Below are 27,635 nucleotides of genomic sequence, written 5' to 3' on the forward strand. Positions count from 1 at the left end.
TTTCATCTATATGAGGCTAGTACAATTATCATTTCATTCAATGCAAAAATAGTTAATTGAAATAACTTGGCTTTCATTACAAAGTGTGAAAGCTTCTTTTTATAGCTTATATATTATCTGTTTAGCTTAACTATTTTAGTGAATAGATATAGGAAGATGTAGTATGAGTGTCAATGAGACAACTCTCCATCCAAATAACAATTTATAAAAGTAAACCATTATAGGTCAAGGTACTGCCTTCAACACGGAGCCTTGGCTCACACTGAACAACAAGCTATAAAGGGCCCCAAAATTACTAGTGTAAAACCATTCAAAAGGGAAAACCAACAGTCTAATCTATATGAAATAAACAGCTGCGCCATGAGCGCATGATACGCCCGACGTCTTGTGTGGAGGTTTTATGCAATAATCATAAATAGTTTCTGAGAAAGTCTAAAGCAATAACCATATATTGTTTTTGAGACACGGCGGGACATGTGAAACCCCCCACCCTGTTTTTATTTACAAAAAACTAAATATCACTAAAATAAAATTTTGAATAAAAACCAAAAAGTTTACAGATCTTTAGATTAATATAACAAAGAAGTGTGTTAAGTTTTAAGCAATAATCATAAATTATTTTTGAGATACGGCGCAACATGTAAAAAAAACCTCCCCTGTTTTACAAAATACTCAATAACTCAAAAAAAAAATTTTGAATCATCACCAAAAAGTATACAAATCTTTAGATTAATATAACAAAGAAGTGTGTAAAGTTTTAAGCAATAATCATAAATCGTTTTTGAGATACGGCACAACATGTAAAAAAACCCTCCCCTTTTTTTACAAAATACTAATAACTCAAAAATGAAATTTTGAATCATCATCAAAAAGTATAAAGATCTTTAGATTAATATAACAAAGACATGTGTAAAGTTTTATACAATAATCATAAATCGTTTTTGAGATATGGCGCGACATGTAAAAATCCCCTCCCCCTTTTTTACAAAATACTCAATAACTCAAAAATGAAATTTTGAATCATCACCAAAAAGTATACAGATATTGAGATTAATATAACTAAGAAGTGTTTAAAGTTTTAAGCCATAATCAAGAATCGTTTTTGAGATACAGTGCGACATGTGAAAAAAACACACACCTGTTTTAGTTAAAAAGTGCCGTAACTCAAAAAGTTTAAATCTTATTTTCACCAAAAAGTATACAGATCATTTGACCATCATAAGAAACAACTATATTAAGTTTCATGAAATTTGGATAAGTCGTTCTCAAGTTACGGTGCGACATGTTTACGCCGGACAGACAGACGGACGGACGGACGGACACCGGACATTTGTATAACATAATACGTCCCGTCAAAATTTTTGACGGGCGTATAAAAACGAGATGTATAAAGTATAATGACTTCCATGTTTGCTTAGGGGTTTCCCTTCAAGTTAGACCATGGATACCATGTGTCACTTAATACATAATATCTCTTCTGTTTTTAAGAAAAAAAGCAAAACTGCAAAAAAAATAAAAATTATTGTTATCCAACTTACGTGCAGATAAGTCTTCCCTCATATGTATTGACATCAAGGGGAGAGAACTTTACTGTAAATCTCTGTTTCTTTCCAGCAGCTATGGTACCAAACTCAGGTTCAACACTAAAGGGGATATAACTGGCATCTACAGCATCAATACGAGATTCTGGTCGTTCTCCCTCAGACATAAACGTGACAGCTCTGGTTAATGATGGGGCCATGTTTTCCATTAACACTTGCCAGTTGTAGTCCATCTTTATACTTCCTTTGTTACTGAGATTAAATCTGAAGTAAAAGTTGTTTTTTTAATTTTGTTCAAATTGTAAAATTATGAAACCAGTTGTCAAGCAAATATTGATATTTTCTAAACCACATTTATTTTCACAGTAAATAGTTCATAGAAGAAACTTGTAAATTATAGAAAATGATTTTTGATAATTCGTGTAAAAATGCACCATTACAGACATGAAATATTTTTAACCATTGTTGAATGATTCAGTCAAAAACAAAAAAAAAACACATTTAATAAGTGTTCCAAAGAATAAATGATAGTTAACATTTTCCCTGTACATTATTTTCATATTTAAATAAAATTATACTCACTCAAATACTCTTGTCTGGAACATAAGAGTATCCTTGAAGTGAACACTCTCAGTCTTGCATCCAAATTTACTGAAATCAGCATTGGCAGAAACAAGGAGTTCGACATTTCTACTTGTATCAGGGAAATCTGTAAATGTGGGCTCGGGTTCTGTTTCTACAACCTTCTTCTTAGCACCTCTTGAACTCAATGGAGCCTTTGATCCACTGAAAAAACAAAAACAAAGTGAGGTGTGTTGTTGTTCACTCTTAAATAATAAGAAAATTCCACCTTTTGCAAACTTGGCTATATTCATGGTGTATCTTTGGTATTGTTATAAGCTTAAGGATTTCACATTTCACTGAAGATACTTCAAACAAAATTTTAAATGAAGAAAACAATAAATTATCTGATGCGGTTTCACAAATGCTCTTCTCAGAAGTGAAATATATCCTGAGTGACAAAAATTTTTAGTATGCAGTTTTGTTAATATCGTACCTTTCTGAGGGTTGTGGTGATGATGGGAGATCAACCCATTTGACAGTTTTAATTCTATCATCCCAGGCTGCAATCTGTGAAAACAGCAATAAACCAATTAGTTATGCCATTGAAAGGTTCTATAATAATTATTGTCATTGATATGACAAAATTTTAAGTAGATATTGACATGAATCATCAAATTAAATAACACAACATAAATAAGTAAAAATTACATTAAAACATTGAACATTGAATTTGATCAACAATATTTATAGTGATCTTGACTAAACCCATCATTAAACTACAAAAAAAATTAAATTCCACCATTACATCAAGTGTGTAACAACATATTTCCACTCAAAAGAGTTAAATTGTAAAAATTAGAACACAATCTTGCCACGCTTTTTAAATATTTACAATTTAACTGTTAAGAGTGGAGAAATATTGAGATATAGTGGTGGAATTTGTTTCTCTTATGATTTTTGGGCAATATCTAAACAAAATTTATCCTTTCTTTTAAAAGATTTACAGAAAGTTGTGTGCAAAGCTTTATATCTTACCTGATCAATTGGTTTATCATATTTGATCTTTGTGACTTTACAGTTGACGGCCTGTTCTGTGAGAGTTTTGGCAGCATCTGACTTGAATGAGACAGTCACATCTTTACTACTATTTGGATGAAGATGACCCAATGTAGGTGTGAACTTTAGATTGGCATTTTCTGGCCACTGGAGACGGTAGACATCAGTCTTGGAGTTGTTGGTCATTGAGAATGACAAAGTACAGGATTCATTCACATAAATATCACCAAAGTTGATCAGATTTGGTTTGGCAGCTGAAAAAAATATGACATAATTTACATTTAAAGGATGTATCTTTAACAAATACTGTAAATCAATGCAGTTTTTAAATGATGAATAAAATGTAAATTGATCAACATGGTTTCACTGTTAAAACATCTTTGTTTTTTTAAATATTTTCTTATTGCATGTCTTCATCTGAAATTTATTGATCCCATTTTCAGTCAGTCATTAATGTAATGACAAAATAATGCAGGTATTAGTTTTCAAGGATAAAAGACTCTTAATTAGATTTAAATTCTACTCTTTAAGCAAATACTTGTACACAGCGAGTCTACTTTATATGCTGTGCAAATTAGTACCGTAAACCAACTTATTGTCGTGAGCTATTTATTTTTCGTGAGAAAGAAAAATAACGTAAATATTAATCGTTGCAAACATGTTAAACAAGGATCTTGCCATATTAAATACTGAAAGAAAATTAAATAATCATGGAATTACATAGCCGCAATGTGGTCTAGAAAAGAACAGACAGCTTCTTTTTTTACATTTACCTGCAATATCATCATCTGGTAATGCACTATCCTCGCCAGCAACAACTTCTGGCTCAAACAGCTGGCTAACACTATGAATATTGTCTAGAGTTATCTCATCTTCATAACCTTCGCCGACCATTTGAATGATTGAGTCCTCATACTGATTATCAATCACGGTTAGTTTGATATGTGCCTGTGACCTCTGAACTGCAGAGGGTTTGAAGATGACATTGAAGTTAGCCACCTCACCTACCCCTACTGATACAGAGGCTGTGTGGGGTCTCTTCGTGTCTTCGTAATCATTTTCCATGACAGCATTGGTATCAGTGCCAGGTCTTATCTTGAACACATTATCAGGATCCATCAAATCTAAATCAACCTGAAAAACAAATAAAAATAGTATTATTAAAAGACTTCATAAGATGAATGTTGTTTGCCCATTTTCTATTTAAGCTGTTCTATCTTTGTGAGTCATAATTGAACATGTATTAATCAAACATCCATTTTAATTTGTTAATTAATTGTGAGGTTCAACATTAAATCTTAATTTTACTTACTTTACTTGGCAGTGTTCCATCGTTGATCAATGTAAAAGGCAGTGTCTGTGTTCTTCCTACTAAATTCTTCTTAAACAATAAAATTGTCTGACCCATCTTATTCCTCATTGTGGGTTTTTGTACAGTGATCCTTGGGAGGTTACCATCACCAGCTACTTCAAATATCAATGATTTACCCTTGGTCTGACCTTCTAAAGCAGCTTCAAATTGGGCAGTGAAATTCTATAAAGTAAGAAAACTCATTTATTGTTTTAAACATAATCTATGTATTGTCATAAAAAACAACATAACTAGATATCATTGAGATGGGAGCCATCTCTGTGGGCCCCGCTGTGAATAATGTGCATTAAAAAATTGTATCTTTACCATAGGACATGGGTTTGTCAACTGAAATCAAAGTTTTTGACCTTGACCTTTGACCTATGAAGTTGTAAATAAATTATGACACACCCTTTGGTGTTGGTTTATAAACATGTCAAGTATAAACTTTGAAATGATAAAGGTTCTCAAGATATAGAGCGGACACGATCTTTACCATAGGACATGGGGTTGTCAACTGAAACCAAAGTTTTTGACCTTGACCTTTGACCTAGGAAGTTGCACATAAATTATGACACACCCTTTGGTGTTGGTTTATATACATGTCAAGTATAAACTTTGAAATGATAACGGTTCTCAAGATATAGAGCGGACACAATCTTTACCATAGGACATGGGGTTGTCAACTGAAACCAAAGTTTTTGACCTTGAACTATGCCCTAGGCAGTCGTTCATAAATTATGACACGCCCTCTGGTGTTGGTTCATATACATGTCAAGTATAAACTTTGAAATCATAACGGTTCTCAAGATATAGAGCGGACACGATCTTCACCTCAGGACACAGGGTTGTCAACTGAAACCAAAGTTTTTTGACCTTGACCTTTGACCTAGGAAGTTGTACATACATCATGACACGCCCTCTGGTGGTGGTTAATAAACATGTAAAGTATTAAGTATGAAATCATAATGGTTCTCTAGATATGGAGCGGACACAAAGTGTTACGGACGGACGGACAGACGGACGGACAGACTGATCACTATAGGGGACCGTCTTTGGCGGGACCCTAATTAATAAAAAAAAACAACCCATAATTAACAATACCAATCTGAAGCTTAATACTTATAAGGGACAACAATCAATTTATATACATTTATATCAACAAAAAAATCATATTAAAGGCCTGATGTTTGAAATAGGTCTCATTTAGGGAAATTATTTTAGACAACAGCCCCTGTACAATATACTCTAAATTTTTAGGCAGCATATTGTGATTTTGATCAGATACGACAAATCTTACCTGCATAGAGGGTGGTGTGAATGTCACCGTGGCATACACATGGCTGTGGTGTGAAATCTGTGCCCTGGGTGGGTCTACTTCAAATATATCTTGATTCTGTCCAGCTCTTTTAACATTGGTTGGTTTGACAGAGAATACAACATCGCACATTACTTTGTTTGTGTTACAGATCTTGAACCTAGCCTTAGCTTTACGTCCAATGATTACATTGTTAAATATAAATTTGTTCTCATCCTCTGCATACACTCCACCATCAGTGTAGAGATCACCCTGTAAGAAAGTCAAGAAAATTTATTGAACTTCGTTTCAATGTTAAATTTGAATCAATCTGTATCAGAACAACAAAAAGTTTTTATCAAGCCTTCATAGGATAATATATAGGACTTGCTATAAAAATAAAAGAAGCATTTACACCTTGCCAAGCGCCTCGGAGATTTAGAACTTGTCGTATGGTTCTATACATCTGTTGAGGTTAGGCTGCTGTCTCATTGATGTTTACCTAACGTCTCTTACCATTCATACTCACTGAGTTTTAACTATTGAATGCAATAATACTAAGTTTACTAACTAGCTTGCCATATGCATAATTTAAACTAAATTTTCAAATACACCATAAAAACTGAAAGAGATTAAGATAAATATGCACAACCATTACATATATTTTCTTCTGAATTTTAAATCAATTCATTTTTCAGAGTTTAGGGTGACGTCCATTTTCTAGTTCACCTTTTTTTTCTGCTCTTTGGTTGGGATGTTGTTCTTTGACACATCCCTTTTTTATATTTTCAATTTTTATTTACCTGATTACTATGCTGCCAGATGCTGAGATTTTTGACAATTCTATGTTCCTCAAAGATAGAACCAATAAATCTCTGTTCTATGGTACTTATAGAAGGAATACACACTTCAGCTAACAGTCTGTAGGGTATACCACCTGGATGGTCATTAGGATCACGATCAACTACATCAATACATATTTCCTAAAACAGAAATGTGCCATTAGTTATTAAAAAATTAATATCTTGTCATATTCAAAAAAAAAATCTATCTGCATGAAAGGATTACTTAATGACTAGGCATATTTTAAACAACCATAAGGGTGTTATAATGACTATGCATAATTTAAACACTGACAAGGGTGTCAGATCGATTGAGTGTATATATTGTAAACCAATTAATTTTCGCAACTTTCGCTAGTAGAAAAATAAGGTGAATATAAATCTTTGCAATATTTGAAACATGGATCATTCCTTAATAAACTACATGAAACAAATTTGAAAATTGTTAAATTAAATCGCAATGAAAGGGCTACTTAAGGCATAACATGAAATGGAGTATCCACAAAAATAATTTGGTTTACAGTAATTTACATAAAGATATCCTATTTAATGTAAAAGGATAGATTTCAATGATTAAGGTGGGATTTTCTGCAACTCTCCAAAAATGGTTAAGCCAGATGTATGCAAAATTTCAAATTACATTAAATATCATATTGGTGTAAATTAATGATGTCTTGGTGTTAATACAAATCACATTATGCATTTTTCAAAGTACAATTTCTATGAAGACCACAGGCAAGGGAAACAACTCACTTCATCTCCTTTTCCCTCTTGTTCTGTGATACAATCTACATTGATAGTGATAGAGCCACCTACAATGACTGTTCCACTGGTAGGGGAGACAATAAACATTCCAAACTGTTGCCTAGCAGCACCACCTTCAGCTCTGTATGAAAATAAAAAATTTTAAAGATATTACAGCTGTCATGAATTCTGTTGTATTTTATCAAGGAATTTTCACCATTGTCATTGCTAGTTTATCATTTTCATCGATACAAATTAAAATAAAAATATTTGCTTTCCTAGCATTAATTTCAATATGTTTATGGTTTTAAAGTGATTTCCTGCTTTAATGTCTGCAAGATTTTGTTCCTATTTGTATTACCTGTTATTATTGAATCAAAAGAATGTGCTAACACTGAGACTTTAGGTACAGTTTTTTTACAAATGCAAACAAAATCTTAAAAGCTTTGCAAACAATGCAAAAGAAGGTTATTCATTAATGTCACAAAATTCCCTCATGCACTTGACAAAACCCTGGCAAAGGAACAGCACTATTATAGCTATTATTCATCTTAAGGTCACAGAAATGTGCTTTTGTTAAGACAAACCAGTCACTTTTAATGGTACTTATGGTCAAATATGCATGGTCATGCAAATTACTTCTTTAAAAATGCACCAGTCTGTAATTTGTTATCTATTGTGCTCTATTAGTGCTCTGTGAGTCAGTTATGAGTAAGAAATTCAGATTCTTGTGTTTTAAGTGATATTTATCAATCAAGATAAGTACAATCAAGTGAATCTGATGTTAAATTATCAACCCAGTGAAGAAAAAAGTACTTATTATTAGTAATGTGCACAAAAATGTGCAAATACTTCATTTGAAGTGCTGATATAAATTATTCAATATTTTCATTACACTTTTTTTTTAATTACAAGATGTACAATCGACAAAAAATTCACTCATAAGCAATGCTGAGGATATAAATAGCATAACACCATATTCAGAATATTGCATGCTAGAAATTGGTTAGTTTTTTGTTAGAAAAAGAAAAGCATTAATTAGTGAAAAAGTAATGAGTTATTCTTGCTAAAAGACAACCAAGAATGTAAAACATATCTAACTGTATTTTCTTAAACAAGACATCTATTTAAACTGGTTTTATTATTGAAAAGTATGTCAAGTTGAACAAAAGTTGACCAAAACAAATTATAAATATAAAATCAATGAGATGTGGTATGTTTGCCAAAGAGACCACTTTCAACCATAGATCAAATGAAGTGGTTGAAAGTCTGAAATTAAGTTAAAAATGCTTTTCTTAGCCTTAAATCCATGTACATTAGACTTTTTTGATAAAACTTTGAAAAACTACACTAAAGAATCCATGATTGTAAAACACATTCAGGGAGAGATAACAAGAATAACTCATGACGTGAATGCATATACCTGCCACGTTTAGCATTAGGTGGAACAGAGGACATTTGAGCTCGTGAAATTCCTGCAGTCAGCATAACTTGACTAGCATTGTAGTCGCTAGAGAGAAATATAGGTAATAGTGATATATGGTTATAGAAATCACTGCAATCAAACAAACCACATGTCAATCTTAAAAGTCATCTTGAAAAAAAATTTGTATTCCTTATAAAGACAAGTTTTGAACAAGTTTGAAAACAAACATTTTCCCATAATCTCAAAATCTCAAAACGTAGGTTGTTAAATCAACAACAACTCTTTTTTTCTACCCCCTTCTCCATTTTAGATGCATTATTCAGAAATCTCTAAGTCAAAATTGATATATGTGTCTGATTTCTAATAAGATCGACATGTCTGCTCTAAGAACTATTGTTAGTATATATGTTAGCTACTGAATAAATATTAGTCAACTCAAACAAGTGAATGAAGATCATTGCTTCCAGTAAGATTTAAAAAAAAAAAAAAAAATGGTAAAGCTGTGAAAGAACAGTCAAATCTCTATTTACACAATTCTCAGCACAAAATTTGGTAAAAACACTTATAATTCTAAAGACATTTTTACACGCTAATCTCTTATTTACAAGCACACTATTTAGTTCAACTTTGATAAGAATATGAAAAATCATATTTTGCCAGCACACTAGTCACATAATTTCCAAATGAATGAAAGTGATGCAAATTATAGCAATATCGAATTCTCCCTCTGAATATAAGTATCGAAATGTTAACGTTTTGAATAAAAGTATATTTTGACATGCTGAAACATATAATATACAAATAGGGATATGTGGTATGATTCCCAATGAAACAACTATCCAAAAAAGGTCAAATACTCATACTGTATACGTGCAAGGCTTCCAAATCTATCATCCCTTAGTACATGTGTTTTAATTTATCTCTTTTACATTGGCATAAGAATCCTGGGGTCTGGTTTACTGTGGGCTTGGAGTAAGGTACTCCCCTTAGGTCACAAGGTTGTTTTTAAAATTCCCTTGGGAACCAGGTCACTTTTAAGCACTTTTAATTAAGATTTTTAACTTTTTTAAATGACACAGGTAACTTAAATGAGACGTCAGGTTGTAAGGATGTCATGCAAACAGGAGGTCACAGGCCACATTTGACTTTTCTTTGGGTCTTGACAATTTAAAATGTATTTTCAATAAAGCAAAGTACCAAGGACTGAACTGTTTTGTTTTTTTTTGTTTTTTTTTAAATATTTACATTAGAGTGATGACAACTTAATTATTTAACATCTAAATACTGAGTAAACTGTTTCAACTATATTGATATTATAGAGGACAATTTTAATGCATATGCCTGTTTGAATATGTCATTTGTCTAGATTATGCTATCAAAGTATTGAAATGAGATGTTTTGAATATATCAAGATAGCATACTGAGAACTTATTTTGTGCCTCATTGGTCATATATGGATCAATGTAATCAATGTTTATGGTTTGATTTTTGGTGGCGGCCTGTTTTTATTGGTGAGGAAGGCAGAGTGCCAAAAAAAAACCCACTGACTTTCGATAGGAAAAATGACAATCCTTGTCAAATAAGATTTGAGTAAAGTGCATCTGCACGAGCTGGGTTCAAACTCACAACCTCAGAGTTGACTGACTAGTGATTACAGTTGTAACTAGTACTTCTACTTAGACCACTCAGCCTCATCAATATTATGAATAAGTTAAGATATTCATTAATTTGGTTAGAACTTTAATTGGAAGCTTTATATCAAAGACTTTTTTTTAAAGTGAATTCATATTAATATAGTCAGATGTGCAAAGTTAAACAAATAAGGCAAATATAACTTTCTTCTTTCTTCTAAATTTTTTTTTGAGGGGGAAGAAGACCATACTATCCAAAATATCATTGCATATAACAATATTATTTTTCTTTTGGTTTTATACAAGAATATCTTAAGCAAAGTACTGTCATACTGGAAACCAACAATATGAACATTATCCATGCAAATCTGAAACAACTGTAGCTATCATACACAGAAAACAATACAATTTTGAAAATTATATTTTCATTAATGAAATTGCATGCAAACTGCAAAAATATATAAAGTGAACAGGTACAAATACAGATTACATATTACAATTCAATTTTTCACTAGTAAATGTTAAATCTATAAAGTTGAATAAAAAATAATTGACAGAAAAGTCAAAATTATCTCTCAAATATTGAATCAATTCTTTACAATTCCAATTCAAAACATCATTTAAGAACTCAGAATTGTTTAGTTGTTAAACAGGTATTAGTAATAAAAGATATAAATATTTAAAATCCCAAACACTGCTAGTTACATACTGATTAAAGCATAAGAGAGCATGCAAAATTGTTCAGCAGGTTTTTTGACAAATATAAAATTAAGGTTAATTTCTTCTACAAGACTAAAAATTAAAGAATTTATAATTTCAATGGTTAAACTATCAAATTTGCACTGCAAAATGGATAAGTGCCAGATTTCATATTTTGCAAAAAAAACCTGCTTTACAGTGTTCTATATTTAGCATCCACACATCAGAGTGTTAGTGAAACAGAAGTGAGAGGGTGGGCTCAACAACTAACCTGACGGAATCTGTTTTCTTAGGCTTAGCTACAGATCTTCCAGAACTTGATCCATCACGGGACTTGCTTCGTTTGCTGTCCTTCACAGGGCTGAGTAAGATGTATACACAAATTTGTTTATGTTTGTGACAAAGGGTATCAAAGAAAAATGTGTTGAACATGCATTTACTCTTACAACAGTGCCAACAAAACAGAATTTTAAGATCAACAAAAACTGAAAAGTCACATGCACTGGGAATAAACATGCAGATTACAATGCTCTATTTAAAAAGTGACCAATTAAAACTTAAAAAGAAAATGAAAATAAGGAAGCTACAAGAAACTGCATAGGACCCCAGATCTAGAATAATTGAATATGACTAACATTGAAATTGGTTCAGTACTTATACCAATAGTTTTTATCTTCTTTTCTCTGCTTTGACTCAAGCTCTGGTATTTGGCTAAGAAGTAAGTATTCTTTCACATTGAAATAAGTATTGTATTATTTTTTCAAGGAAGTGGTCAGATATAGAAAGGTAGATACTTAGAAATGAAAAGTTTATTTAAAGAATTATTTTTGTGAGTTAATTTCGGTCTGAATTTTTAATAGCTATAGCATTTTTTCCAAATTTTTATAGTATAATTTTGAAAATATAGACATAGACAAAAGTGAGTACTTGTGTTTAATTTGCCAAATCCCAAAAGGAATAACCCAATCACAATTTAAAAAATAATAATACACCATGTGACAGTAATGTTATAAATTGATTAAACTGTTTCCCTGTTCTACATTGGTGGGACCAGTGAAAGGTGAAAACAGAAGCAGAAGCCGTGATCCCTGTATATATTGGAGTGCACTATACAATGTAATTTCTTATACTTACGGACGATTTCCACGGCCTCCTGCTTGTTTGTCTTCCTTTTGCATCTTAGATATGATGAATTTGAAATCAAACTCTCCACGATTGTGAATTTCAAATCTACTCTGCCCTTCTTTCTTGTTATTGATGAGTAATGAACCAAAGTTAATATCATTAGCTGGCTGTATCTCGTACCTTAAATGTAATAGTGATATTTTAATCAATGTTTATTGTAAAGAATTTTCTCATGTTGTCAAATAAAGCTTTGCAGAGTATATACTCTGAAACACACAAAAATGTAATCCTATGTTAAGTTTATGTTGTTCCAAAAACAAACATTTAAAATAAAACTACAACGAAATGTCTCCTCTGTCTAAACTAAACTTAAAACAAAACTGATAGATACTTCTGATTTTATTTTAAAAAGAACTTTTTATGTTGTAATCCCTTAAATTAATTTCGAAGATCATAGCTCACTTCTTTTAAATTTTGAAAATGAATATAAAAAAACATATACATGTATATGATTGATTTGAATGCATGATTCAATTTGCCAAGGAGTTATATTAAAAGTATGTAGTTCAGCAATAACAATTTTGTTCTATGATATCAGAAAGACCCCTTCATATAACATGTTAACAGATTAATCCTTAAGTCTGCATGTAACAGTACTGAAAATGTTAATGGGTGACCCTTGTTAAAGTAATACAAACAATAATGTGTCCATAGTACACAGATGCCCAACCTGCACTATCATTTTTTTGTTTTGCTGACCGTAAAATTGGTGTCAAAAACTCTAATTTGGCACTACAATTACTAAGTTTTAAGTTGATTGGACTTCAACTTCATCAAAATATACCTTGACAACTATAACCTGAAGCAGGAGAGACTGACAAACCTACGACAGACAGATGAACTGAATTTTGAAAAATTTGACTTACTTAGGAAACAACACTTTAGCAGATACTTTGATTGGTATAACACCAATGATTTCTCCCTCATCACCAACTTTCAAGTCTATGACCTGGCAGCTCAGGATTGGTTGATCTTTGATGACTAGTTCCTTGTCAGATTTGAATATGATAGTAGGTTGGGTTGGTCTATCAGCAGACGACAGATTACCATGATCTGGTGTAATGGTAAACAAAGAGGCAGCATTAGGATTGGCTGGGTCACAGTCCTTCTTGATGAAACTATAAAAAATATAAAAAATGAATGAAATACCATATCTATTAATATAAAACTTCTTCTGTCTTTTTTTTTTTATTTTGTTTGGTTAGTTTTTTTTTAAATCAGAATTCTGAAGGTGAAATTAAAAATATGACATACCATAACAAAAAAAAGTAGCAGTTCCCCTAAGTAAAAATTAAAACAAGATAATATTGCATATAATAATTTCCATGTAGTACAGATAGTGTGTAATGAAAGGTTCCAAAGTTGTACTACCACTGTAAAAACAGAGTAGAGCAGAAGTTTTGCCATGCAATAGGTCAAATATGGACACCACAAAGAATTACTGCAAGAGTTGTTTTTTTAAGTGCAAAAAGCAAAAGAAGTCTAGGTAAGTATATTTCTATACGTCAGTTAACACTTTGGTGTATTTATTGTGATTACACATTGTTAATGCCACTTACTTATATCCAACTTCATATTTCCCTCTGTTTTTCAAAGCACAGGTACACTTCTTTTCTTCACCAACATGTATGATACCAAGGTCAAGGCCACCACCATCTGATCCATGGTCTACAAAAATTGAAAATAATTACATATAGAATCACATATATATGCTAAACAAGATAAATCAAAATGGCAGATTAAATCAGTTTATGTTTTTTCTTTTTTTCTTTAACTTTGTTAGTTATTGTTGTGGATTGTTTTTGATGCAGATTTATTCTTAATTTTGAAAATATTACATTTTGTATAACTAAGATATATTAGGATATACACAGATCGCAATGTTTTTATGAACATTGAATCTTAGATATAAAGTTGAGCAAAAGTATGTCTGTTCTGGACTAAACCTATTGTGGATTCATTTATTATGGGGTATTTTTTTGGTAAAATTGAGGAAAACTTGCATTTTGGTGGATATTTGATTTCATGGTTTTGACAATCTTTGAATACAAAGCCTGCATGTAGAAAATGTGTAATTTCGTTGAACATGTTAATTTGTGGTTCACCTGAACTAATGGAATCCACGAAAATTGGTATCCCATGAATCACCAGTATTTAGATTTAAGATTCATTGGTATTAAAAGATTCTCGTTCTTACCTCCCTTGTTGTTGAAACTCATATCAACACTGATATCATAAGGTTCATAATGTACGGTCAGATTCTCTGTGGACAATGGATGAACACCTTCTTGATCATGTATCTATAAAAATAAATATTCATACAGCATAAAGATATAGTCATTTGTTGAAATAGATATCAGAGATTTTTCTTGCATTCCCAAAAACTGACTACACAGTGGAACTTAAAGTCCAAGCATATCATTGTCTATTGATCAACTTACTAATGCATCATGATTTTTTTTTAATCCAGCAAAAATAAATGACAAAGAACACAAACATTGTCTTTAATATCCTGTTTTAAAAATGTGATCCAGACCGATTTGTACAGGAAGTCAATCAGTACAACATCTTGTTTTGAACCATTGAGCCTTAAAACAGCCTTTTGTGTGTATCTTTTATACATACAACCACAGTCGACTCCACTTTATTGCAAACCGCTTAATAGCATAATTCGTTTAATTGCATACTTTTCTCCTGCACAAAACCATTTTGCATTCATCTAATGTTAAATTGTCCGGTTATATACATAGCCTTACAAGTGGCCTTTCGGTAAATTGCATGGAAAATACTCGCCAGCTAGATATCCTTAGTTAAAACTGACATTGACATTCTATTTTATTTCTTACCTCCAATCTGATTTTCTTCTGTTGAGTTGTATTTAGAGGCTTCATGGCCCTGAAGTAAGCATGTAGTGGGTATTCTTGTAATGGGTCTATAACACCATGGTCAGCTGACAATGTAAAATCATCACCTAACTGTTCAATCCCCGTCACCTTCCATACCACTGGTAACTGGGTGTTGTTCCTCATGTGAATTGTTCTTATCTCTTTTCTACAAAATTAAAATTTTATAATTTACTTGATAAGTTAGTAATAAAACATTCTGAACCATTCAATTAAAGAAAATAATTTCTTTTTTTTTCTAAAAGATAACAATCAGATGATACTGTGGATTCATTATTATTTGTTGGATACCAATTTTCGTTGATTTCGTGGGCACAGAAGAACCACGAAAATAAATGTTCAACGAATTACAAAATTCAAATAGGCTTGTATGCAGACTTAAGCAAAACCATGAATTCAAAATATCCACGAACATGTAAGTTTTCCTAAATCCACAAAAATTGGTACCCACGAAAATAAATGAATCCACAGTATGGATTTTTCAACTCTTTGGTGGGGTTGTTGTCTCTTTGACACATTCCCCATTTCCATCCTCAATTTTATTTTGAAGCTGCATTGAAATTCTACCTAATATTCTTTGCTTTAAAGTTTGAAATCATCTGAGAATTTCTATACCTTTACATTGCAGATAAGCCATTAAATAGAATATTGTTCCAAGCAAAATGTCAATGCATGTTACTGACTTTCAGTATGCACAACAGTATGTATATGTATATATAAAAGATTTGAAACACACGTAAAATGACCTAAAGAGAACAGGTCAAGGTCAGTTCAATAGTATCCATAAATGAAACAACACGACTAAGACAAGCAACAAAAACATACCTATACAATCTAACAGATTCAAATCTAAAGTCCTTGGTGTTCAGATCAAGTTCAGGATTAAATGAATCACATGCTATCTTAAATACAACTGGTTCAGGATTCTCCCTAATACAACACACAATGGAGTCATCAATCCTGCCTACTTTACAAGGGTACGCCCAAATCGTAAGCTTCTGGCTCTCTCCAGACTTAAGCAACATAGTTGGTGGTTCTAAAATGAATGTTTCACTCTTACTGTCTTTGAAGAAGCAGAAACTGATATCAGCCTCCAGTGGGGATGTATTTGTTACATTTAAATGTTCCATGTATGCTGGATGCTTGCCTTCTTTGTATCTGAAATAGATATCAAAAGATTATTGAATGCTAAAACGTATATCATAAGTTTTCTTAAATGCTATCCAATAGACATATCATCTACCATATTTTCATGACAAATTCTTTATGTTTATTATAAGTACATGTTAGGTTCACTTTTTTTTTTAAATGTAAAAATGATTTCAATCATCCATGGAATAGATCTGACAACAAAAAAGCCTCTACATTACAGGATATTATTACTAACACCTCAATTGCTCATTTTAAAACCTAAAGGACTATGTATATATAATTATATTGTTTGAATTGAACAAACTAAAATATTGTTTAACTGGTTAAATATCCAAAGGTTAAGCACTATTGTTTTAATATATGCTTTTGAAAAATAAAACAGAATCGTCAAAAACCTGAATTTCAATCGTCAGACCAAATAGTTTATGAACATCTTGTAAAACATCCCTTTAATTTAATTGACAATTCTCCTGTTATATCGTCATAAAACTTTGTTATTTCAAATAAGCATGCTTGTGGAATGTTGACTAGAATATCAAATATACTCAGAGTACAATTACTTACCCAGTTCTTGGTCTTGAGTTCAATAAGGGTCCAAATTCAGTACAATTACTTACCCAGTTCTTGGTCTTGAGTTCAATAAGGGTCCAAATTCAAATGTTTCTGTTGATAAGATGTACTTCTTATGGCAAATTTCATTTGTCTTCTTGGTCTTCTTACGACTTGGGAAAACAATTCTATAAAAAAAAAGATGTATTTGATATATAATAACAGTGTTATAGCCAGAAAAAAATTGCATAAATAAGTCTTTTTCATTGGTATATTTCAGGACTCAGGAAATTTTATTGAATTTTTTTTGGTCATTATTTAAAACCAATTTATTATCAGTATTATATGATTCCAGCTACTCACTGACTGGTTAAGAACTCAAGGAACATTCTCTGATGAAACATTATATCTACCTCATGTGACGTAACACATGGTAACCATATATTTTAAATGATTGACTACAATGTATTTAATTTAGTGGATACAAGATGTACCAAGGTTTTAGGGTTAAAAATCCTGGTATCTGTCTCAAATAAATATTCATCTACTGTATAGCAACAGACTGTATCATTGAAGGTCAACTCACCTTGGCTCCCTACTTATTGATGGGAATGCACACACTCCTCTACAAAATAACTGGTATCTGCGACGTGTACCAACAATCTCAAAGTTTAGGGTCTGATCAAACTGACCAAGTTCTTCTGACTGGAAACGTAGACGTACCACAACTTCTCCATTAGCGGGTACAATCCAGCGGAATATTGTTAGTCTGTATGAAAAAAAGTATTTGTGTAAGTTGCAGGTAAATAAATAGTCGACTAATGATCTTGAACAATTTTTTTTTTATTCAATTAAACAATACAATATTTACGATAATTTAGTGAAAAAAGGTAAAACAGAGACAGCTTATGCAGAGCTTCATTATTTTTTTGTTTTTCAAATCATATTTATTTCTAGAAATGACATTTGATAGAAAATATTTTAAAGTTACATTAGTTAACAAAAGGCAAGCTGGTTGAAAGGGTAAGGACTATCAAAACAATATTTCAGCAATAGAAAGTCATGAAATGTTAATTTGAACACTGTTAAAAGTAGACAATTGTTAAATTATACTGTATGTAGTTGGTATACATAAACATGATGAAGGCTCTCCTTCGGATGAACTCAAATGACTTGTGGATATTTAAATTTCAGTAAACATGGCTCCTCCTTTACCATTTTCTATAGATATTTACTAAATAAAATTTACAGGTTGTTTAAGTTTTAACAAAAATAAACTGAAAGAATCAAAATTTTCAAAATTTTTACTAAATAGGTTGTCTTTCTTTGGCCTGTAAAAAGAAAAACCATGTTCTGAAACATTTTACCTCAGTAATGATAAAATCAATCCATGCTTTAACTGTAGTATTTATTATTTACTTGAAACAAAATCAGTTTAAACACACCACACATTACTAAATTAAAAAAAAATGTGCATGAAGCAGTGAAAAATGCATTTGAAAGCAACATTCACACAAACTGTGTTTATTTTCAAAAAATGAAGGTGTGCATTCAATAATGTGGACAATGCTTAATTAAAATGATTATGTGTAGTTTCCTTTCCTGTTAAGAGAAGACTAGATAGAGTTGAAATTTAATAATTAAATCTCAGATAATGCGAAAAAGCCATGAACAATATGAAATTTCACGTAAAAGATATTGAAATGAAATAAACCAAATTACAGCTGAAAAGTTAACTACATACAAATTTCTAATTAACTATAGTGTGACATATTCAAATCCATGTTAAAGAACTGTCTTCCTTCACATGATTCAGAAATTGTGTAAGATCAAGTAAATGAAGAAAATCTAGTTAATAGGGTAAACTGCACATGTAGAGATGTGATATGAGAGCCACGGCCATGTTTATGTATACCGATGTCCTACTTACTTGGGAGTTTTGGAATCTCCAACAGCCATCCCATCCCCTGACATACTGTAAGGAGAGACATGCAAGCTAACTAGAGTGTTAATATACAATTGGTTTAAACTTTGGCAGCTAAAACTTAAGTTTAAGATCTTTACATCATTCTACCATATGACAATCAAAGCTTACAAGAAAAATTATATAATTTTTAATGGTATAGAATCTACCGTTTTAGAAAATTAAAAAATAATTCTTTTTTCACACTCATGATGTACAATACTGCCCTAGACCCCAGATGGCTAATCCCAAGAAAAATTTACTACACAGTAGATATTACTTAATCCTCAATGATTATCTGAACTTGCAGACAAAATTGTTTTTATTTTCAATAAATTTATTTTTGACAGAACAACTTTGCCACTTTTAGCCAAATCGATGCAATACCTGTTCCACTTAAGCTAAAGCTGCTAAGTTTTTTTTGTAAAGTTAGTTAGTGTCAGACTATGTCTGTTGATGTTAGTGATCATGCATGAAAAGACATAAACACAGTTAAGATTTGATGTAGTAATTAATGACAGTTTCAATGAAGAAATGATTAGTCTTTGACAAGATAATTCACAAAGTGTTTAAGTATACATGTATATACAATATTAAAAGTAAACATTTCAAACGAGGACAAAGAAGATAATAGAAGATGAATTATATAGCAAGAGTTAACATACAAGAAAAACAGGATATAAGGTTATTTGTCAAAATTGTTGGAATCATATTAATCAGAGATAACTAACATTTTGTTTGAAATTATTGGGCCATTTTAATAAATATTGAAAAATTTTGAACATTATGTGGTTGAATGCAAGGTATTTCTTCACAAACATGTAGGATGTCAGAGAAAGGTAATGAAAAGCACAACATCCCTCACATGACCACATTTTTTTAACAGCTATTCTGTGATATGCCATATAAAGACCATGACCTTTGACATTGAATTCAATATGGGCCTCATAATCCCTGTGTAGTGACTGTCATTTATTCTGTTTTTTGCCGATAAGATTTTTGTTTGACACTTGACCTAAGCTTGACCTGAGACAAACAGGATCCAACCTTGTTCATGATAAGTATATGTACCAATGTCAATCAATTTATCAAATATATTTGTTGCTGACAAAGATTTAGATAGAAATTATAGACAACTAATGTATGTGGTTTCAATGTGAGGGCATGTTGAGGCAATATGAAGAAGATATGAACACAAAGATAGAACTTGAAGAAGAAATTCACACTTGTATGTACTTTTATGCAGTAGTCTAGCTACACTCAACTATTTTTCATTTACATAGTGAAATGTCATGCATCTATTGCTTACCGTGTTCATGATAGTGTGTGTACTACACAAATGTTTTACACATGCGAAAGTCATACATATTAACTGCAGCAATAAAATAGATTGTTATTTTCCTTCCCCAAAACGAGTAAATATACCTAGTCCAAAATCTTGTATTAAATTATATTGAATAACATATGTACATATTTATACTCCTAAAATGCATAAAAGGCACACAAAAACATACCTGATATTGTCGCCATCAGAGACAGGAGTTACTGCCCCTGGTGGTGGAGATTGCACATTAACAGATGGACGTCTTTTTTCTGTCTTTGATGTTGTTTTTCTCTCTGCACTTTTCTTTCTTTCTCCTTTAGCTGTATCTTTTCCTCCAGATTTGTCCTTAGAAGCCTTACCCTTAGTGGGTGTGGTATGATCCTCTTTACCCTTGTCTGGGGTCACAGATTTCTCTTCCTCAGGTTCTGTTCCACTGCTTTCAGGTACACCAACATTTCTAAAAAAACAATATATTATTATTTTATGATATCTTAGTATATCATTATCCTATTTATTGCATAAAATATCAACATTCACTATCAAAGCTTCAAACTTTTTCTTTCTAATGCTAGTTTTTAATTCTTAAGGGGGCTCGCGGGGAATAAATCAATTTTTGTTTTTAAATATAGGATTTCGCTATTTTTTTCTAGAAATAAACTTTATCCTATACTTAATAGAAAAATAAATTAAAAGTATAGGGTCACCGTTCATTTATAAAGCTCACAATCTGCCTTCGAAAGAAGCATGCATTTTTGTTAAGCTTCTTTTTTTCTGTTGAACAAAAAAAAAACTAAATTACAGAAATCGCTTAAATTTTACAATAGTTAGTGTTAGTGCAGCTTATTTGAAAAAAATAATAAAAAATATAGGTCCCCAATGAGTTAAAAATTATATTTCAATTTTAATGCAAAAAAATTGCATTTTTTTCATCAAAGGGAGATAATTTGGAGCTTTTTCAATGATATAAACATTTCAAAAGTCATCTGAGGCCAAAACGAATTGATTTTTTGGGTTGATTTTTGAAACATATCATAAAGTAACAATTAATAAATAGTGTAAGAAATAAAAATTTGTAATGTAAAAAAAATGTTTCAATTTTTGCTGAATTTTTATACCCTCGATCCTCCTTAAGTTTCTGAGATTTGATCTCTAATTCCACCGATACATCCATTTTCATCCAACCATGTAAATAAGTCCTTACAGAGGACTTTCAGACATCAATGTGTGGTTGTCATTATTTCATTTTTTGCCCATTAAGGAATTGGACAAAAGATCTTCAGTGGTCTCTGTTCTTCGAAACATTTCAAATCAAAGGGAAATAACAATGAAAGAAACAGCTTGACACTTGGTAGAATATCAATCTATCATCATGATCATTACAAACATATGTTGACCTTCAAATGTCATTCTTGATTTGATTGTGATGTTGCCTTTGAATCGACATCAAACCCCATACATTAATTAGAATTCCAATATAAAAGAGCTCAATGTAATAACCTTCAATTAAGATAAGTATAAAATATCCTCTACATTAATCTACATATGTAAGACATAATAGTGTCCTATGAAAAAGTGTCCATATGGACACTTATTCATTGAAATTTGGTATTTAATAATGTCCATTGCCATGGAATGGTGTCCCTCAAAAGGCCAGATTTTTACTGCTAACAATATGAAATAGTGTCCACTCACAGGACAAATTTTCATAGTAGTTGCTATTAAATTGTGTCCTCCAAGGGAAGTAATATAAAGGTCATTACAAAGTTTTATCATACTTGAATTTTAATTAAAATATGAAGGATTGATGAGGAATTGATCAATATACATATGTAAACAAATAAATAATGGATGGAAGTGAATATAGAGAAATTTAAGTTCTAAGAAGTTCCCAGCAAATGGTAATGAAAATGAAAGAATAACAATTAAGAAGGAAGTGTAAAATCAAATATGAAGAACTCTATTATATTTATTATGTCAGAGAAGAAGGCAATAGAAAATAAATAATGTCCATTGCCATGAAATATTGTCTCCTAAGTGAACAGCATTTTACAGCAACAGTTATGAAATATGGTCCATCTGCAGAACACATTTGCGTAGTGAATGTTATTAAATTGTGTCCTCAAAGGAAAATAAAATGGAACAGCATCTAACATGTATATAATTATATTAAAAAATATAGATATGAAGATAAGGATGGTATGAGTGCCAACGAGACAATTTTTATGTCAAAGTAACAATTAATTCAAGTTCGTAATTAAAGTTAAAATGCGTCCAGTAATAACAAGGTAATGGATATCATTTAATACTTTAATCATATCAAAAAATGCCCTGGCGGACACAATGTCCTATGAAAAAAATGTCCACCTGGACAATATTATGGTAGTGAATAATTTCCATGTTGATGGACACTTTTTCATACCTTAGGACATGTTTTCATAGGAAATTGTGTCCAGGACACATTTAAATAAGTAAATATTGTCAAAATGTGTCCGGTGGACATTTTTTCATGGAGAACATTATTAAATCCTACACTTACGGATCATCAGCGGATGAGGCAATAAATATGTATCTCCCACCAAATTCACTGACAGGTGGAGCTTTTCTCTTCACTGGATATGGAATTACACTGAAATCAGCTGGTGGGGGAACAGGTGGTCCTTTTGGTCCCATACCTAGACCGTCTAATACCTGTAATTATATTTAACACATTATTTATAGCTGAACATGACCTTTTGATATTTTGATATAAGAATGTCATCTTGTTAATCTAGTTTCAATACTCTTGTTCATTCACAATAACACTCATAAAAACGTAATCCTCTCTAAAAACCATACACTCTGGTAATCAAAATCATGTAACTCTGATGATATTAATAAAACTAAGTAAAAACTTATCCTTTAGTAGTAATTTGACTTCTTGTATAAAACTACATTAACTAACAAATCCAAATAATGAGCACATATGAATAAATGAATCAATTTTATTGTTTGAAAAAAACCTTCAGATTTTATTCTATTTGTAAACATGGATAAATTTGCATAAAAAATACCCTATTTCATAATATGATTTTAAGAAGATTTTTAATACAAATGATGGAAGAAATTGCCAATAAAATTGTCCATACCTCCTCCATACTGGGGAATTTGCCACATCCAATAACTTTCTGGTAGACAGGTGTAGATTTGTCTGAACAGTCAACAACAATATGTGGAAGACCTATCCCATCATCCTCTTTCTCTTCAACAACCATTTCCTGTTCTTGACCTTCACCTTGTGCCGCAGCAGCCTAAAAATATGACAAAGTTATTTGAAATTGCACTTTTAAAATACATTTCAGATTTATTAAGATATTTTAGATTTTTCTAAAAATTCGTAAGGGTTACACGGAACCCAGTGTCTCGCCTACTTATGCTGTTAATCGCAGACTCAACCAAAATGAGGAAAAACATCAATAAAAATTTCCCTCTCGATACTGTCTTTTGATTGAAAGAAGCTTCCAAGTTTGGTAAAAAATCCAGGATAGTTTATGAATCTAATAAATGTTTTATAACTGCAGACTGTATGTAATGTTAACTGGAAGAAAAACTAAGTCCATTTATAAGTAAAATACGGAAAAAGTGAATTTTTTTTTACAAAATTTACTTCTGAATAATATCTTATGATCAGAAACAAGCTTTTGTCTAAGTTTGGTAGAAATCCAGGATAGTTTAAGAACATTATAAAAATTTTAAAAACTTAAACCACAGAGTGAATGTTTTGTTTCTGGCAAAAAAACTAAGTCCATTTATAAGTAAAATACGGAAAAGTGGAAATTTATTTTTACAAAATTTTCTTCTTGATACTATCGTTATTCAGTGTGCAGTCATTTCTTATAATTTAATTCTAAATTCCATTTTAAACCGTAGAAAACCATGAAAAAATGTTGATGATGTCACAGTCACATGACTAAATTATGTCTATGGGCTGATAACAAAATAATGTCAGCCAATCAGAAGACACGTTAAATCCAAAATTAAATTATACAAGAATAATTACTTACCTCTTTTGCTGCCTTTTCTTCATTTTCTTTCTGTAACTGTTTTTGTCTTTCTTTTTCTGCTTTTTCTTTATCATGTTTTTCACCTAAAAAAGTTTACAAGAAAAATCAACTTGATAACTTAACAAAAGAAAAACCATAATTATCTTCTTCACTATAATAAAATATTAAGTCTTGTTGCACTAAGATGCCAAATACTGGCGAAGTGATATTTGAAGTTAGTTTAAAACTTTTAAAACTTTGATAACTTAGAAGTGGGACAGACCAAAAATAGAATATTTGAAAGCATATCATAGTAGAAAATAGAATTACTTTTGTGTTATGAATTTTAAGAACAACAAGACATACCTTTCTTTCCCTTAGATTTGCCAGACTGCGGATGATGTTGTTGATCTTCCTCAGATTTTTCTGATGGAGTTGGAGGTCTCCTTAGTGACAAGGTTGTTCTATCCCAGAATTCAAGCATCTCGTTAATGTCCTTTTGACCATGCTCAAATGTACGGAATCTAAAAGAAAAACAATAATAGTAAAAGATTAAACAAAATAACATATTTGATATAATGAATATTTGAATATATTTCTTTATTTTAGATGATATTTTATTTAAACTAGTTCTCCACAGATCTTCAATCAAACAAGTTTTTACTATTGCTGAAATTTCTAAGACGAAGACATTATTCAAAATTATAATGACTGGAATGTTAGTAAACATTTGCTATACAAACCTCTGCATCAGAAGAATGTCCGACTCCTTTGGTACTTCTTTTGGTTGTTCTTCTGCTGAAACATCAACTTTCTCTTTGTCTCCCTTTTCTTTTCCATCCTTCTTACCATCCTTCTTTTTCCCTTTCCTGTAATATTTCAAAAAATGTACATGTGTATATTGTAATCACACTGAATTTCTGCAAAATATCATTGGTTATTTCTAAATTGGTTATGTTGATTTGAAGGGTTTATCTTCTCTCTTTCCCATTTTCTTATCTATTGCTTTAAAAAATTACTTTGCTAAATAATAATAATGAGCTTTGAATGCAAAGAATCTGAAATAGAGAGCTTACACTTTACAACTCATCACTGTCAAGCTGATGACATAATATATAAAGACTGAACACTCAGTAAGGAGTAGGTCCGGTAAGGACCGATTTTGGCCCCAAATTTCAGATTCATCTGACAAAAGATTTTCACCACTTTTTAAACACTAAAGTGTCTATTTCATTTGATTCAATCAATTTATGTGAAAGATTTTAACTAATTTAGTCATTAAAAACGTTCCGATTCAAGCTTAAATATGACAAATCTACCATATATGCCGAAAAATGTCACTTTTCAGATGGTTTTTGTCAAAAATAAAAGTGGCCGCATCCGTGTTCATCCTCAACCTTTATATATGTTATGTATTATCATCAAATACAACTTACATTTCAATATTTAGGATGAACACGAATGCGGCCACTTTCATTTTTCAAGGAAACCGTCTAAAATTTAACTAAAATGCTAGAATTATGAAGATTTCAGTAATTTAGCATGACTTATTGGTGCTAGTACCCGGAAATGTGCATTGTATTGTCAAAAACAGCCCATATTTATGTAGCAGAAGCATTATACTGTCCATTAAATAACTAAAAGTTTACATTTTAACAATTTTGTAAAACTGCTATATTTTGGGACCAAAAAGGAGTCTTACTGGACCTACTCCTTTGTCTATTTTCCCTCAATAACTTTGACCTTTACTTACTTTCCATCATCTACATTAGAGTCACTCTTCTCTGTTTGGTGAGATTCTGGCCTTTCTATTTGTGATGCCTGTTTACCGGCATGGTGGTCATCGTCTTTACCACCTTTACCCTTGGTAACACGATCCATGCTACTGTTCTTTCCAGCTGGCCCTGTGGGGGCTGCACTTTTCTTTCCATCTTGTTTACCTTCTTCCTTTGCTGGACCTTTTCTTCCTTTTTTCTTAGATCTGCAAGAAAAAGATTGAAATTAATATTATGACAGCTAATTTGACCTTCACTCATACAGATTCTTTGTTGCAGTAAATATCACTCATATGTTAAAACAAAATTTGTTAGAATTTTTTAAAACATGTGTGTAGATAACTATTTAAAATGTTGATAACTGTTGAAAATCAAATTCCTAAGGTTATACAGTTTAATTCAGGTGACGTTAGACTTAATTTACCTAAAGGTCAGCCTGAATGAGGGGGGATAGGACCTTTATCAACACTCCGGGATCAGGTGTTTTTAAGCTCGGGATTTCGAGATATACCCTTTCGGGATCCAGAAATTCTTTTTTTGAATTTCTGGATGTTGAGATTTAAATTTATTTAAATTCGGGACCTCAGGATTTCATGTTTTTAAGCCCAGAATTTCAGGATTTTGGGATCAGGACTCCTACCCCCTGAATCTTTCGATTTAAATTTAAATTGATTTACACTCATTTCATAGATCATGTAACAATCTGAATAGAATTAACTATCAGCAAGTAATTTTTAGACAATTTATTTCTTTAAGGGAAATAATTTACAGTAATCTCAGGTTTCAAAAAACATTGATAATGTACATTTCTAATAACTTGATGCATGACAATAACTCCTATCAATAAAACAAGTACTTAAATTAAATTTTAAAAGCTTACTTTTCCTCATCTTGAATTCTTTTGATTTCCTCTTCTCTTTCTCTTTCTATACGTTCTCTTTCCATTCTTTCTTCCATCTCTCTGAAAATATAAAATAGAATACAATTAAAACGCTATCATAAATCAACAGAATTTGGTATCTGGTATACAGTTTGATCTTAACATGCATCTAAGAATATACAATACCATCAGGAATATTTTCAACACATCTTTTTTATTCATATTAAATAATGCTATTCCCCTCTTTAAATGTATTTTTCTTATCATTATTTTTATGTACAAACATATATATCAATCTAATTTCAATACATGTACAACATACTTTCTTATTCTTTCTTTCTTTATATCAAGTCTCTTTCTATCCACAGCAGCTTTTTCTTCTTCTGAGAGAGCATCATATTCATCTTCTGACATTTCCTCCAAACGTATACGATCCTGCTCCTCCTTCAGACGTTCATTCCTCTCTGTAAAAATAGAATGAGAAAGTTAAACTTATAAAAAATTCAGCAATGTAACTTTTATTTTACAATGTATCAATTGTATGCTTATTTTACAGTATTTATAATATTTGATCTCTAATTGCAGTAAAGAGAGGGCTTTTAAAGATCTTTTCATATTGTTTCAACTATGCATTTTACATGGGAATAACTTTTAAAATGAAACACATTTGTCCATAAATACTTGAATCAATTCATTAAGAAAATTGTGGTTTGTTTGAAAATGACTAGTCAGCA

At 31.2% G+C, this 27,635-nt stretch overlaps 1 protein-coding gene across 5 annotated transcripts in view; it reads right to left on the reverse strand.

Moving 5' to 3' along the window:
• The window catches only part of LOC143080313 (hydrocephalus-inducing protein homolog), an 81,042-nt gene that overhangs the window by 17,462 nt on the left and 35,945 nt on the right, over positions 1 to 27,635 (reverse strand). For 2 of the 5 annotated variants that reach the window (XM_076256094.1, XM_076256092.1), the window contains exons 38-66: positions 27,224 to 27,365; positions 26,902 to 26,982; positions 26,000 to 26,227; positions 24,990 to 25,115; positions 24,613 to 24,770; positions 24,268 to 24,350; positions 23,353 to 23,514; positions 22,764 to 22,915; positions 20,418 to 20,684; positions 18,871 to 18,915; positions 17,527 to 17,709; positions 17,009 to 17,128; positions 16,065 to 16,397; positions 15,183 to 15,387; positions 14,534 to 14,636; positions 13,896 to 14,004; positions 13,203 to 13,454; positions 12,286 to 12,456; positions 11,423 to 11,512; positions 8,819 to 8,905; positions 7,405 to 7,537; positions 6,613 to 6,792; positions 5,813 to 6,082; positions 4,474 to 4,695; positions 3,935 to 4,295; positions 3,141 to 3,415; positions 2,599 to 2,672; positions 2,124 to 2,327; positions 1,539 to 1,805 (exon numbers count right to left, since the gene is read on the reverse strand). In XM_076256094.1, coding sequence (XP_076112209.1) covers positions 1,539 to 1,805; positions 2,124 to 2,327; positions 2,599 to 2,672; positions 3,141 to 3,415; positions 3,935 to 4,295; positions 4,474 to 4,695; positions 5,813 to 6,082; positions 6,613 to 6,792; positions 7,405 to 7,537; positions 8,819 to 8,905; positions 11,423 to 11,512; positions 12,286 to 12,456; positions 13,203 to 13,454; positions 13,896 to 14,004; positions 14,534 to 14,636; positions 15,183 to 15,387; positions 16,065 to 16,397; positions 17,009 to 17,128; positions 17,527 to 17,709; positions 18,871 to 18,915; positions 20,418 to 20,684; positions 22,764 to 22,915; positions 23,353 to 23,514; positions 24,268 to 24,350; positions 24,613 to 24,770; positions 24,990 to 25,115; positions 26,000 to 26,227; positions 26,902 to 26,982; positions 27,224 to 27,365 — 5,083 coding nt within the window. The remainder of the gene's footprint in view (positions 1 to 1,538; positions 1,806 to 2,123; positions 2,328 to 2,598; positions 2,673 to 3,140; positions 3,416 to 3,934; positions 4,296 to 4,473; positions 4,696 to 5,812; positions 6,083 to 6,612; positions 6,793 to 7,404; positions 7,538 to 8,818; positions 8,906 to 11,422; positions 11,513 to 12,285; positions 12,457 to 13,202; positions 13,455 to 13,895; positions 14,005 to 14,533; positions 14,637 to 15,182; positions 15,388 to 16,064; positions 16,398 to 17,008; positions 17,129 to 17,526; positions 17,710 to 18,870; positions 18,916 to 20,417; positions 20,685 to 22,763; positions 22,916 to 23,352; positions 23,515 to 24,267; positions 24,351 to 24,612; positions 24,771 to 24,989; positions 25,116 to 25,999; positions 26,228 to 26,901; positions 26,983 to 27,223; positions 27,366 to 27,635) is intronic. The other 3 variants (XM_076256093.1, XM_076256095.1, XM_076256096.1) reach the window with 3 other exon arrangements.

This window comes from Mytilus galloprovincialis, chromosome 6, assembly GCF_965363235.1.
Source record: "Mytilus galloprovincialis chromosome 6, xbMytGall1.hap1.1, whole genome shotgun sequence".
NCBI lineage: Eukaryota > Metazoa > Mollusca > Bivalvia > Mytilida > Mytilidae > Mytilus > Mytilus galloprovincialis.